The 14,555-nt window shown below is 41.6% G+C and overlaps 1 protein-coding gene across 2 annotated transcripts; it reads right to left on the bottom strand.

Moving 5' to 3' along the window:
- Positions 1-2,475: 2,475 nt before the first annotated feature.
- nr1d2a (nuclear receptor subfamily 1, group D, member 2a) lies at positions 2,476-12,130 on the bottom strand. Of its 2 annotated transcripts, none has more exons than XM_036557991.1 (8): positions 10,067-10,888; positions 8,945-9,166; positions 8,649-8,737; positions 8,246-8,390; positions 6,808-7,343; positions 5,758-5,943; positions 4,878-5,088; positions 2,476-3,983 (listed from the first exon to the last, which is right to left on the bottom strand). In XM_036557991.1, exons 1-8 carry the CDS (start codon positions 10,110-10,112, stop codon positions 3,787-3,789), a joined length of 1,632 nt encoding a protein of 543 aa, XP_036413884.1. In that variant the 5' UTR covers positions 10,113-10,888; the 3' UTR covers positions 2,476-3,786. The 2 variants fall into 2 exon arrangements, with proteins under 2 accessions (XP_036413884.1, XP_036413886.1); XM_036557993.1 differs by lacking the exon at positions 10,067-10,888 and adding an exon at positions 11,748-12,130 and having other exon boundaries at positions 3,787-3,983.
- Between the last annotated feature and the right edge of the window lie 2,425 nt (positions 12,131-14,555).

Below are 14,555 nucleotides of genomic sequence, written 5' to 3'. Positions count from 1 at the left end.
TAACTACATTGTTGGTCCACAACATTCATGCTAGAACTGGCCCACAAATATAAACACTAGTCAAAACTGTATGAAGCTGTCCAGCATCTGGCCCTATTCTGGCCCACATGCTTAATATCTGCCCGGTAGTCAACCGATACTCATGTAGGAAAGCCTGAAACGGTCCAGAACTGCCTGGGTAAAGTATAGGCTCAGACCTCTGTTCACGGTAAAGTGAAAATATCTTGTTTTTAAGCACATTTTCAGGTGAACTGTTCTTCACCTTCATTTTACTCCATTGTTGACATCTTGGCTGCTCAGTTCAGACACAAGTTTTGTCTACCTGCACTGTTTACATGCTAACTGCACACAGCTAGCACAGACAGCTCTTGGTCTTTAATAGTAAAATGAAGCTAGCTCACCAGTTTGCAGTGTTTAGTCCTCTGTGAATGGACAAAGTCCTGCCCACAGATCTCGTGGTCATAGTTTCAGGTGATTGTGGTTTTAATTGTATGTTAGCAGAGCCTTAAAACTTTTACTCGGAAGAATTGAGGGCTGTAGATGGTTTGTGATGCATTTTTTTGACAATGTTCTTTAGAAGAATCTTTTATCTTTGAGTGAGTTTCACTTCAAATCTCAGGCTGACCAATGCACTTTATCTTCAACACTTTAATGTACAGCAAAAGCTACTTATAGGAGTGCAATCTGTTCCTGTACTACTGAACATGCTACTGTGAATAAATACTGAAGCAAAGTAAGGCAAAGATTTTTCTTCTGTCAATTCAAGTTCAAACAGTGGCAGTCATGCTGTGATTTCTTTCATGTTTTTAAACACTGTGTCCACTCACCGTCCACTCTATTAGAAACTCCTACCCTGTTGGTCCACCTTGCAGATGTAAAGTCAGAGACGATGGCTCATCTGTTGCTGCACAGTTTGTGTTGGTCATCCTCTAGTCCTTCATCAGTGGTCACAGGACGCTGTTGGCTGGATATTTTTGGTTGGTGGACAATTTTCAGTCCAGCAGTGACACTGAGGTGTTTAAAAACTCCAGCAGCACTGCTGTGTCTGATCCGCTCACACCAGCGCAACACATACAAAGTGAAGCTTTGCTATCCAAACTGCCACACTTACTGTCCTGCAGTCCAAAACTACATGTGCTCACAAGGCTGTAGGTCATGGGTCAGCAGTCTTACCCACAAAAGGCTGGTGTGGCTGCAGGTTTTGACTCCAAACAAGCAGAATCACACCTGATTCCACTTCTTTAGAGGTGCAATTTGTAAAAAAATGTAAAAAAAAACTTCAAAACATTCCAATATTAACTAAAATGATCAACAGAAGGTGAATAAATAAGAGTTTTGGCGCTATGCCAAAGACGTCTATCGTGTTGCATACGTCTCGTATTACCACTTTGTACCTCAAGAGGTCACTGTAGCATTGAGTCTGCCCTCAGTCCAACATGAGAGGATGAAGTAGTTGATTAATGTTGATGACATAATTGGGCTTAGTTTAAAATAGTGGCTGTTGACCCTGTGAGAAAATTTCAGCGTGTCTTTTTTTAAGTTCATGGGGTTTTTTTAAGTTTACTGGGTTAGTTTTGTTGTTAGGATTTAAATGCTGAACACTTTGAAGTCTCAGGTGGTTGCTAGGTTGTTGATATGGTGATCTAAAATGAATGAAATGAAATGAACCTTTTTTAGCCAACTGTGTCTGAACACATCGGAATTAGACCTCCGCATTTAACCCATCCATGCAGTGAAACACCACATACACACTAGTGAACACACACACACTAGGGGGCAGTGAGCACACTTGCCCGGAGCGGTGGGCAGCCCTATACACAGCACCCAGGGAGCAGTTGGGGGTTAGGTGCCCTGCTTAAGGGCACCTCAGTCACGTACTGTCAGCAGAGTGGATCGAACCGGCGACCTTCCGGTCACAAGACTGGTTCCCTAACCTCCAGCCCACGACTGCCCCTAGGTGATTGCTAGGGTGTTGCTAGGAGACTGCTATAGTGTTCCAGGTGGTTGCTAGACTGTTACTGGGTGGTTGATATAGTGTTTCAGGTGGTCAGTGTGAAAGATATCAATTGTGGCAGCCAGATTTGAATTTTTTAAATGTTCTGCCATTCATTACCATAGGAAAAAAGTTAAAAGGTAGCTGTTTGAAAATTGTACTTCTGGTTAGTCCATAAAAAACCCAAGCATATTATTTCACATACAGGCTCTAGGGTCTTGCAAACTTTGGTGGTCCCAAATGCACGCTTTTAAACTCAGCACTCTCAAGTTCTCTTGCCCTTATGGTCAAACGTTGCTGATGCCACCAAAGCGTGGACTTGTAAGAGGACCGCAGGGCTTAGAGCATAACCTGGGACAGGCCTAATGATGCCATCAGATTCAATGATTCAATATTGCATTCAGTGCACACATCTTCACTAACTGAAGTTAGAGCGCTGTCCCTTCAACTGCAGTCAATGAAATGAGAAAAGCAGACACTGAAACATTTGACTAATAGATATTTATTCATATACTATACATAGATATCCGAAATAGATGTACACAACAAACCAGATGTGGACAAATACGGAATATGACATTACATCTGTAACTATGGTATAAGTGTGGAAAGTTCCACACCGTCGAGCTGCTTCCTTATGCATAGAATGATGAAGAGCGGAGGAGTCGGAGTCAAAGAGTCTCTGGAAAACCCCCTCTCTCAATGTTCTGACTAAACATAATCATAAAAAAGTCTCAATAACATGTCCCCAGTGACAGATACGGTCGTAAGGCCATCCGTATGAGTCTTCCTTTGCTTCCAGTAGAGTTATAAATATAATTCCTTGTCTTTGCATAATGCATGTTCACGCTTGGTATGACAAACTTCCGGTGATAGAAGACAGACGCCGGTCAGGAAGCATAGCAACGTTGCACCAACTACTGAATCCATGCTTTTTTCAGTCACCGTGACTCCGTTCAACAGACCAACGCGCATAAGTCTGCGTCATACCGCTGTGGTGTCAGAGTTATGCATAGACTTTTAGGATATGTCTTACTGTAAAGTTGTGCTTCCGTCCTGTTCCACGTTACCATGTGCAAAAAGCAGCGCATCCAAAATACAAAGCCAAAGCAATGCAAATGTACAATCGTGGCTGCTAGCTGTCATACATTCATGAATACAGTAATAAAAAAAGAAAACACAGTATACACAAAAAACACGACATTTGAAGGTGTGGTATTCTAAAGGATGCGAAGAAAACAAACAAACAAGCAAACAGGAACTCGCTATTCCGGACAAGATCGACCACATCGAGCTACTCTACTACACATAACCATGCATTAGCACCTATTGCACATTTCAAAAAAACTTTGATACTGTTTTGTCTCTTCCTCATTAGCGTAACGAGTAGTGCATAAAAGCAAGCATAACAGCTTTGGCCATTGCCAATATGCTCGCGAGTCAATACACTTGGTAAGATAACAGCAGTGGTTCTGCACCGTCTTGATTGAGTTCAGTGTCTTAACGTCCTTTTAACAGTGACACATCTTTACCATGTACATCGCCAATACCGCTAACCCAAATAAGTGCAATGATTCAAACAAACTTTATATATTATATATTATATATTATATATTTGTACACACACAAAAATACAGCATTTTCCAACACTGTTCCTAAAGCCTTTAAAATAAAAAAAAGTTTAGCACCTTTGGTGCTTGGAACCCTAGAAAGCTTGTGATAAATACATTCAGGACAGAAATGTAAAACCCGGATTTGGTCCGAGGGAGGAGGGAGAGGAGGTTGGTCCCGGGTTACGGGTGGACCTTGAAGGCTAGGAGCTCCTCGGAGTGCATGTTGTTGAGGGAGCGCAGCTCAGGAAGCTTCAGGAGCAGCTTGGTGAAGATGGCCGACTCGTTCGAGTGGTTCCTCATGATGAGGTTCCTCAAGGCCCTGATCAGATTCTCCTGCAGGGCCTCCACAGAGCTCACGTCCTCGATACCCGTCCGGTCTGGAAACGGCAAACGGAAAACCAGTGAGCAATACAATAAACGTAAAAGAAATTAGTCAGTTCTACCTAAAACAAGGACACTTATGAAGCATGAAATTTGACAGTTATTGGGTGCCCCCATGTGGAGAATGTTCAACCTGCTAAACATGAGTGAGTAAATTACAAGCTGGTCCCATTAAGTGATTTGCCTCTAAAAATGACAAATTCACCTGGTTTTTATTATTTCTTTGGGAAAAAAAACAATACAAAGGAAAACAAAAGCAATATTTTATATCAATTCAAACCTCAAAATTCTTCACTTTTTACAGTGAAAGAAAGGAGTTGAGAGTTGGTTTCCAAAAAATGTAGCACAGCATAAACGTCCAAATTTAATACTATTTTGCAGACTGTCAGATTTCATTTAAAAGCATTTGCACACAAGTGAAAGAATTGTAGAAAAGAAATAATGCATAAAATAATGCACAAGATTTCGACAGTTGAACAGTTGCGACAGGAGAAAATGTTGGCCTCGCACCTAAAATTTTCCCCGTAGTTTTGCAGTGGAGCTGTGAGGCTAATGAAGCTTATGTGCACCAATTAGCACCATGCGAACTGTATGCCTAAAGCTCTTGCCTCAAACTGTGTTGTTAAGCAACCTCAAACAGACTTTTTAATGTGGTTTCTGACACTGTATGACATACTGTTAGCTTTAGAAATGTACACTGCAGAGCTAAAAACAGCAGCAGCAGCTACTATGAAACCTCCATGCTTTTGTCCACTTGTCCAGTTTACATGATATTCAAGTAAATTTCCATTGCTTGTTAGCTACATTAGCATCAGAACTCCAGTGCAAAACTACTGAAGCAAACGTCTGACACCAAACATGTCACCCAAAGCTCAGTGAGATGGTCTTACCGGCAGACACGAGCACCACAGCTGTGAAGAGGCTGGTCTCCTCCGGGCTGAGCTGGAGGGCCATGAGCTTCTCGCTGAAGTCGAACATGGAGGTGAGCAGCTCTCCGGCTCCCATCGCGCGCAGCATCTCCACACTGTACCTCCGCCCACTCAGGAACGTCACCGTACGCTCCTTCACGTTGAACAGGGAGGCGAAACGGACCATCAGCACCTGCACACAGAAAGAAGACAGGCTGCTTAGGGAAAACAGGACTTACAGTAATATGTGGAAACATGGAAAACAAGGTCACTATGTTGTGCTATGAGTGCTTCTTTCGTCCATAGTTAATATCGTCTTGGTGGACAATTTAAATGTAAACACAAAGCTACATATTGATTCATGCTTGTCTTCTGTATTGACAGGTTTAATTGTACATTTTTTACTTTTTTTGGTTTGGTTTTCTTTCTGCACAGCTTTTCATCAAATTCAGATCAAACAAACAGTCACCTTTCCTCAGTTCAAAAAGATTTAGCTGATTTTAGATAGATTTGTACTTTCCTAAGTATATTGTAATTATGATATTTTCAAGTCTACTTAAGTATATTTAGGCGGAAAGTAAGTTTTTACTTCCTTTTTTGTTGTTTATTTTCTTGTTGTCATATTGGTTCAGCTCCTGAACTGCTTTGCAACCACTTTAGAGATTTAGTGTTTTATTTTAGGGCCAAATCATCCAGAAAGAGAAGAATGGGGTCTAAAAAAAGTTTCTTAATCATGGGTTTAGGCTCCTCTGTCCACCTCTGCTTGGCTCGTATCTGACCTGTCCTTAACTTGACTCATATTGAGCCGGTGTCGCTCTCATGTTTGTAGACCTGTGGTGGAAGTTTAAGGCGTGGTGCTTACCTCGAATGTTCCTGCCTTCAGCAGGCTGACCTGGTCGTGCTGGGAAAGTTCCTGGAAGCCTGGAATCTGCCGAGCGAACTCCACTACTTCTCTCACTGCAGGGGTGAAACTCAGAGAGAACTCCTCCCAGATTTCATGACTGGGCTTCGAAGGGTCCACTAAGGGAGAAGTGTTCATTGGACACACCTGAAGAATAGAGATATAATCAGTGCTATAATTCTGGAAGACACTCAGCATCAATATGACAGTCAATGTTAAGTATAATCAGGTCATAAGCAGAAGTTTTCACTTTGACTAATGCTGTGTTTAAATGGTGGAGTTGTCAACACATCATTCTGTGTCTTGTAGAAGAATCGGTGTAATCAGCAACCGACAGCAGCATGCAGCCACATACGCGTTACCAAGGTGATGATACTCCTACAATCAGCATTGCCATTCCTTGCCATGTGCAGGATGATGGTGTTATCCACTACTGTATCCTACATAGCGTTGACATAACCATGCCATAAAGGTGTCAAATTAGATGTCCGACACAGTCAGTGTTGTCATGACAAATTTTCTTCAGTTATATAACAGTGTCCTGTTACTGTTACCGACAGATGTCATAATGTTTAATGTCATGACAGGTTATGTCACATGCTGTATACTCTAGTTAGAAGTCAAACTGGTGACAATTAACTGTAATTTTAATATGACTGTTATATTACTGGACATACTCTTTAATGACAGCATATGACTTCTGCCAGGACATGGTTACGTCATGGTTATGACAATTTTATGTATCTCACAGCTAATCATAAAGTGAAAAAAACAGCAATCATATCTGACTGACCCTTTGTAATCCAGGTTTAGACCATATTTACTCATATATTATTTATAACATTACTTATTTATTCAAATTATTACATTAGTATTCATTTTTCCCCTTTTTTTTTCTCCAACACAATGATTTCAGAAAACATCCACCTGCTGAAAGTATAAATGCATAAACCTGCATTATATTTCATTTTATGTTTTTTTTATTGTCAGTAAACACAAAGCTGCACTCACCAGATGTCCTCGGTTCCCCCCTCTTCCAGCAAGCTCGTTCATATTATGCCTGCTGTAGTGGCAGTAAGTGGCGTTGACCATGTGGGCACCACTAGGGGTGCTGCTGCACTGCTGAGCTGCATGGTACCCAGTGGTGATTTGCTGGCTGTTCTCACAGGGAGACTCGCGGTTGTCGGTTATGTTACTGTCGCTGTTCCACTGTCGCTGTCCGTCTGTGCTGTTTTCACTCAGCCTCTCACCCACGGGAGGCGAGAGGGCTCCCCCTGCTGGCCCCGAGACCAGCGCATCCTCCTCCCCGCTGTCTGACGAACAGGACGAGGCTGAGCTCATGGACGTCTCCATGGCAATCACCGACTCAGAGTCCTGGGGGCACTGTGGCGATGAGGGTGGCGAGGAGGAAGATGAGGAAGAGGAAGAGCTGCAGTCCTGAAGCATGTGGTGCAGCTGGCCGCCGTTCATCATGTTGTTCATAGCGTTCTGCATCTCCAGCAGCATCCGCTGCTTCTCCCGTTTCGGGATGCGGCCAAACCGCACGGCTGCAGAGCAGAAAACAAGGTTATCCTATTATTATCAATTCAATGATGAACCTTTTAACTACTATTCGAATAGTCAACTAGTACAACTCTAATGGCCTCATCGCCTTTTCCTCATCATTCAAAGCTTCATCTTTGTGGCAAATGATTTTTTCATTGTGGTGCAGTAGTCATAGCGCCCCCTACACTTCCTGCCATGTAGTGCAATTAGTCGGAATGAATGCAGTGTATAGACTGAACGTTACACAGCATTAAGTTCCAAAACTTTTACCACTGATACTGTAATAGGAGACCTAATGATGATGTAGGCCCTTTATTCCACCAACAATGAAAGCTTAAGCTTTATGCTATGTTAGCAGTAACAGTGTCTCCTTTGATAATCTAAGTATTAATCATGCATCTATCTATAATATTTAATTTCCAGACAAACAGCCATTAAGTACAAGTTGTTCATTTTTCGGAGACAGAAATAGAAAACATTTAATAGAAACCTCTACAAATAAATATTATACTGCTTTTTATGTGTCCAGACTTTGTCATTTATTATAGCTTCCATTCTCTTCAGGAGAACCTACTTTTATTTTTTTAAAGACATCTGCAGCCATAAGACAAGTTCAGTCTTAGAAGTTGGTTGCATTTTCACATTTTCTGTTTCTCATAATCCAAACACATTCAGTGATGTTGAGGTCCGGACACTAGGATAGTCAGTTCATTGCTGTGTGAACACCAGCAGCTTCTTTGTTTGATTTTCTCTACATTTATTTATCATGAAATTTCGTTTTCAAATTATGTTAAAAACTGAAAAATGACAAAAATGGAGATACGAGGTTTTGTTCTGACAGCAGTGAAAAAAGAGAAAAAAAAATAATTTAATATATATATATATGTAGCTGAAATAAGCTCACCGTCTCGGGACATCCCCACCGATAAGCACTTCTTGAATCGGCACTGCTGGCAGCGGTTCCGGTTTATGCGCACAATGGTGCAGTTCTCCATCTTCATGCACTTCTTATACTGGATATTCTGCTGGATACTTCTTCGGAAAAAGCCCTGGAAAAGACGAAGATCACCAAATGTGTATAAATAAAATGCTTGTTTTTTTTTTGTTTTTTTTTTACAGAGCATTAAATTATAAGACATGACTGAACCAGATGTTCCCACAGACTTCAGTAGCATTAGGCCTGTGACTCAGTTCTTTAATGTTTGATAGGTATTTCTCCATTCTTGCTACTCTTTGGCAGGAACAAAAGCCTGGAGCCACGTCCAAGACCCTTTGAAATAAAATCCAGAGCCACACTATGTCCTTACCTTGCACCCTTCACAAGCATGTACGCCGTAATGAAAGCCTGAGGCCACGTCTCCACACACTTTACACAGCAGCACCATCCCATTCAGCTCTGCAAACACAGACAGTTTATAAGACCACTTTGCTTTCTAGTAGCAGTGAGTCTGTACAAAATTACTAGACCACAGAGAACACAGTGAGATGGTCGTGCGAGCATCATTTTCAACACTCTCTCTCTAATGGTGGAAATGATCTCAGCTGGACGATGTTTCTAGGAAACTGGGCCAGGGTCAGTTAATAGAAGGAAAAACAAACGTACTCGTGATGCCACTCTTGGCAGAGGACGGAGTGTTCCTATTCAGGCGGGAATGGGCGTGTTTTGGCACGGTGAGAGGGCCGGCGGCGGTCAGCTCCACCTTGCGGCCCTGGACGGCGGACGGGGGCGGAGACGCTGACGGCGAGTTGCTGCTGGAGCTGTCACTCAGACTGGACTCAGGGCTGGGGGCGGAGCCTGAGGAGCAGATGTAGGCGATCACTCCAGCTATGAAAAAAAAGAACAGAGGACTTTAAAAAAGTGTAAACAAAATACTCGACAGAACATCAGCACAGTTTCCTCGCTAACAGAAAGGACTGTGCAAAGGTCAGAGACCCCCCCTTTCATTTACTTAGTTTCTTATTATTTGCTATATTAAACTTATTAGAAGATGGGAAACTATCTTTCAAATGAGATACCTTACATATTACATTTATAGCTGTTAGCGTATGCTTTAAAGGGGAATCCCGTCCAAATTTCTAAATTTCTGCAGAATTTCTGAATTTAGACATAAAGAAGGTCATTCAGAGTGGCTTGGTGTGAAACGCTGTTCTGGAGAAACTTAACGAGGCAGAAGTTCACAGTGGTGTTGATATGAACCAGACGTCCACCTCTAAAAGCTCCCTCACAGTAAGTTTTTACAAGAAATGGTTACACATACACTGTCTGACGCCTGACACAATGTTTTACAATAGTTTTCAGGACGTTTTTGGCATAAACCATGTTTTTTAATGGCGGAGGGGTACATTCAGGATGTTGTAAGGCGAAATAGTCCCCCCAAAAAACAGTATCCCTAATTTTCCATCATCAAAATTCCATTTAAAAACTCAGTAGGTTCCCTGGTGGTTTTGGATAGTAAATAAAATGTCTATTTTTGTGTCGTCGTCATGGCGACCCCTGGTTCCTATCACCACTGCTCTAAAGCAAGAGTCTCTACAATCAACCATTTCACACCAAACCACTCGGAATGACTTTGCTCTCAACCAAAATTCAGAAATGCTGTTGACGCAACCTAAAATAAACAGATTGTGTTAAAAAAAAAAAAAGTAAAAAAAAAAGTTTTCCTAAAACAGTGACGTTCATCTTATCAGGCTGACCCCATTATGTTTGGAACAGGCTGCAACTTACTGGTTAATATAAACACAGCAAAAGAACTAAAGTGGAGATGATTCATCAGTAAAACTTCCGCTCCACATTAGATCCCAAAGCAGGGCTGTTTCTAACAGACCACCCCTTCCATTCCATTCAGTGAGTAAGCAAGCAAAAAAGTTTTCTTTTGAAATTTAGAGGCCGCGTCCATCCAACTGTGTCCTACATTCGGCCTGAGAGGAGCTTTCATCGCTGGCTTTGCTTTGCTTTATTAAGTCCCATTCACAAGTTGGATAACATTGTTACATAATCTTATTTCAAAGGGTGGGCTCCATGCCCCACATATGACTGCAGCCCCCACTGGCCAAACAAGTTGTCTGACAACACCAGCCGGTTCAGTGAGTTCATTTATGGCACCTCGAGGGAGCACTTTAACAGTTCCAGGAATACCTGAACCCTTATTCACACAGTGCCAACCAAACAGTTGATTCATCTGAGGAGGAAAACACAGAGTAGTCGATTTTTCTGAATGTGTGAGCTCCACATTTTGAAGTCATATGGATTAGACACTACAGCAGGATGTTTATAAGACAGCAAGAAGAGCTACAGGCTCAGCAGACTCAACTGTGTGGCTTCACAACTTTCAAATCATTAGTAGACATTATGAAGCTGTAAACAATATATATAGTATAGGCGTCCAGAGTAATGAACAGATCAGATCATGTAGAAGATCCTAAAATCCTTAAATGACCACAAAAGCTACAGATTTATAAACAACAAAACTCATACCCTGAATTCAAGGCAAATGTAGTCTGAAGAAAACCTTGTAATCTCCAAAATGGTAGCTTTACAGGAGAAGGAAAAAAAAAACTATTTCTAATGTAAGTCAATGGAACCAGACGTCTTTCCAAGTCATTTTGGGACGTTTCTTTTGGTCCAGTCATCACAAACGTTACAGACAATGTAAAGGACAACATGCATTTTCAGTTTATGTCAAAAACTGTAAAACAACAAAAATTGGGATGCAAGGTTTTCTTCCGACAGCAGCGATATATGTATGTATATACATATAAATACACTTGTTAAACTAGTTCATTTAAAAGGCAAAAAATGGTGCTGACATTACTGATGTGATTGATAATATCTCTGTCATTTAGATATGATACATGTGTCATTTAGGCTACTGTCAAATCTGCACTACAAACTACACTTTAAAAATATCAGAGATCATTATCTTTTATATTTATCTGGATCGTTAGGCCATTATATACCCATGTTAAACTGGGCAGACCAGCTGAGGGTGTTTAAAGGGCTGAGGGTGTATTGCAGTCCCCCCTGTGTGACTGTATGTGGGTCACTTCGCTCCTCACGTGGTGCTGCAGCGCCGCTGCATGAAATTATGCAATGAGCGCGTCATCGGCGCGGCTCGACCAATCAGGAGCGGCGGAGAGTACACACAGGCACATGGCTCGGGCGGCCGGGCCATGTGAGGGCGAGGAGTAGGAACACAGGCGCGCGCGCGCGCACGCACACACACACACACAAACAGACACACACTCCTAACCCACAAAGACTTGGCTGAAAAACGATAATAGCAGAATAGCAGCCTGAAGACTGACACACAGTACAGAGCGCCTTCAGAGCCGACAGTGAAACCAGCTCTGAACAGCCTTCAGTCTCTAATAATGTACGGTGTTAAAGCAGCAGGCAGGGGGCTCACCTGGCTTGGTTGATGCCATGTCTTCTGTCTGTCAGTAGATCAGCTTTAGCACAGATATCAGTAGGAGCTCGGACCAGTGAGGCTGCACAACAGCCACGTTCAGAAGAGCATTAGTTAGTTTCAAGCGAAGTCCTTCGACTCAGAGTGGACACAGATCACCATGTCGCTCCGATGATGCCTGGATGTGTCCTGAAGTTCCCAACTTCGCACGATAAAGCTCAAAAAAGCATGAAGAGGTAAGAATCCCAGTGTGCACAACAGAACAACACTGTGTATCTGCTTCTCTGTCTCTCTCCAGCGAGTGAGTGAGTGTGTGTGTGTTAGCGAGTGCGGTGGCTGCTGTTGGGAACTGAATGTTCTTGCTGAAGTCGCCACTCCCCCTGCACCCTCCACCCTCCACCCCGCGCCTCGCTCACTTTAACCCAGTGACACACTTTTCCACGGAGCTGGGCGGAGTGCGCGCACACACACACACACGCGCACGCTCGCGCTCCTACACAGTGAACACTGACACATTGAAACGCACACACTTCTGCTATCGCTGCAGGAGCCTCGCGCTGCAAGAGTACAGCCAATGAAAGACAAGAAATGTTGTAGTGAGGTTCTCACTATTAAAGATCCAGAGAGGAGCTGCAGTAATGAATGCAGACGTCACCGCAGGCGAACGCTTATGCACTAATATAGTCTGAGTTTCATATACATTATATTCATATACCTGACCATATTTATTTATTACAGTAATAATTGTACCACATCTTTTTTGCACAGCTTTTTTTAGTTGGGCTGACTCAAACTTTGTTTAGTCAAAAGTTCTTCTATTTCACGTTTATAGTCCTGTGTCTCTGTAAAGTAAGCAAACATTTTAAGTTTACTTCGATTTTGGATTTTTACTGATTTTACTTATATATTTAGGAGATATTTCAGCAGACATTGTATATAAGATAGTCCACATGTATAAGTAAGGAGAAAGTCAAATAAAAATGAAGTGAAACAACAAAATGATTAAAAGCTACAGAGAAAATGAGACTCCTGACAACCACCCGGAAGTCCTAGTAGACACAAACACTGTCCCCATCAGATAAACAGCACTTAAAGCTTTCTTCTTTGAGAGAGAGGAGAAAGTCAAGCTGAAACAATCTATCATTCCACTGTGAGAAGACAACTCAGCGCTATGGGTCTGAAAGGATGTGTAGCTGTCAAGAAGCCTCACTTAGAAAAGGAAACAATAAAGAAAAACATTTCCACTCAGACACTACAACTGGACATCTGGAGATGTAGAGTGACCTTTTTTGGACCGACAAGTTTAAATTTGTACTTGGATTATGAGAAGTAGAAAATGCTAAACCAACTTCTAAGACTGAACTTTGGAGGTGTGGCTGCAGATTTCTTTGAGAAACTGAAAGTGAGTCTCCTGAACAGAATGGAAGCTGTAATAAAGGTAAAGCGAGGACACATTAAATGCCAAACAAATTGAACATTATATTTGTGTCATTTTCTGTTAGATATGTTTTCAGCTTTTTATCTGACACTGGAAAACCTTGAAAAAAAAAACAAATAAATGAAGGGTGGTCTCTCAGTTTTGTAAAATAGTACAACTACACTAAATTTACGTATGAAGCCATCAGAATTAGGCTAACAGGATGTGATTTTTTTCCATCTGGTTTATAATTCATCCAGATTACACACTGATAGTTTCGTAATACTTAGATAGTGTGTACCGATTCGTTATATGATCTCCATCAGCCTGATAGCGTTATCAGTACAATCACTGCATCGTTCGATTACAGTGTTCTCAGTGACGTCACAGCTGACCTACCTGAGGTGACTTCTGACCTGAACTAATGTTCAGTGATACTCATTGGAACATTTAAATTCTCTGAAGACTCATAATTTAAACTCAGTATATGATCCGAGTGTGAGATTGACCCCATAATACTGAATACATTACCAACCATTCAACTTTAACCATTCAGGCTTCTACAGTTTAATGTTCCCATCATAAGGCTAAATAGTTCAGTCACTGAAATGCTAACAGTCATCCAGAGTGGTTTGATGCGAAATAGTACACTGTAGAGAAACTGTTCACAGTGGTGCTGATAGAAACCAGGCGCCGCCATGTCTACAACACAAATAGAGCCATTTTATTTACTGTCCAAAACCAGCGGTGAAAATACACAAGACTTCTGAGGGTTTATTTGTCATATAGATGATGGTAAAATAGTGGTATATCTGAAAAAAATAATACTTTGCCAAAAGACGAAAACGTTAGCAAGATTGATTACTGTGCTAGCTTACTATATCAACTGCAGAACGGACACAACTGAAGTGCTACATTCAGCAAATGCAGCGTTTTAAGGAAAGATATTGGTTAGCCTGTAGTTTATATTGCGTGTAAGCTAGCTAACTAACAATGTTGTGGCGCTAGCAGGGAAAGTCCCCCTCATTGTGGAGAAGTAGCAGTAGTAGCAGTAGTAGCATTAGCAGTAGTAGCCACAACACCCAGACAGCGAGCATATATCGGTCCGCTGGCTTGATAAGGTCGGCAGCCCGCTGATTACTGTCCTGCATACAAGCTCTAACTAGTTTTTATTCTTCTCCAACAGATTTTCCATGCACAGAGACTTTTATTTTAGAAAATAAACTAAGACAAGTAATACAAACAACTGAAAGAAAAAAAAAATGACTAGGCCTGATAAAAAATTATTTCATAGAAAAAATGTTGCTGATTAAAATTATTTACCAAACTAATTTACAAAGTATAACTAAAGAAAAGAAGGAAGGAAAAATCAGTAAATTGAACTGTGAGTG

This window comes from Colossoma macropomum, unplaced genomic scaffold (genome assembly GCF_904425465.1).
Source record: "Colossoma macropomum unplaced genomic scaffold, Colossoma_macropomum, whole genome shotgun sequence".
In the NCBI taxonomy this organism is placed as follows: domain Eukaryota; kingdom Metazoa; phylum Chordata; class Actinopteri; order Characiformes; family Serrasalmidae; genus Colossoma; species Colossoma macropomum.
This window is presented reverse-complemented; position numbering and strand designations above follow the sequence as displayed.

What these genes read in the sequence shown, in the direction of transcription:
- nr1d2a (XM_036557991.1), bottom strand. Translation starts at nt 10,112, where the DNA reads ATGAATCATCTCCACTTTAGTTCTTTTGCTGTGTTTATATTAACCA. An exon ending in TGCTGTGTTTATATTAACCA is followed by an intron (nt 9,167 to 10,066) that starts GTAAGTTGCAGC and finishes TTTTTTTCATAG; the next exon opens with CTGGAGTGATCGCCTACATC. An exon ending in ATGCTTGTGAAGGGTGCAAG is followed by an intron (nt 8,391 to 8,648) that starts GTAAGGACATAG and finishes CGTCTTTTCCAG; the next exon opens with GGCTTTTTCCGAAGAAGTAT.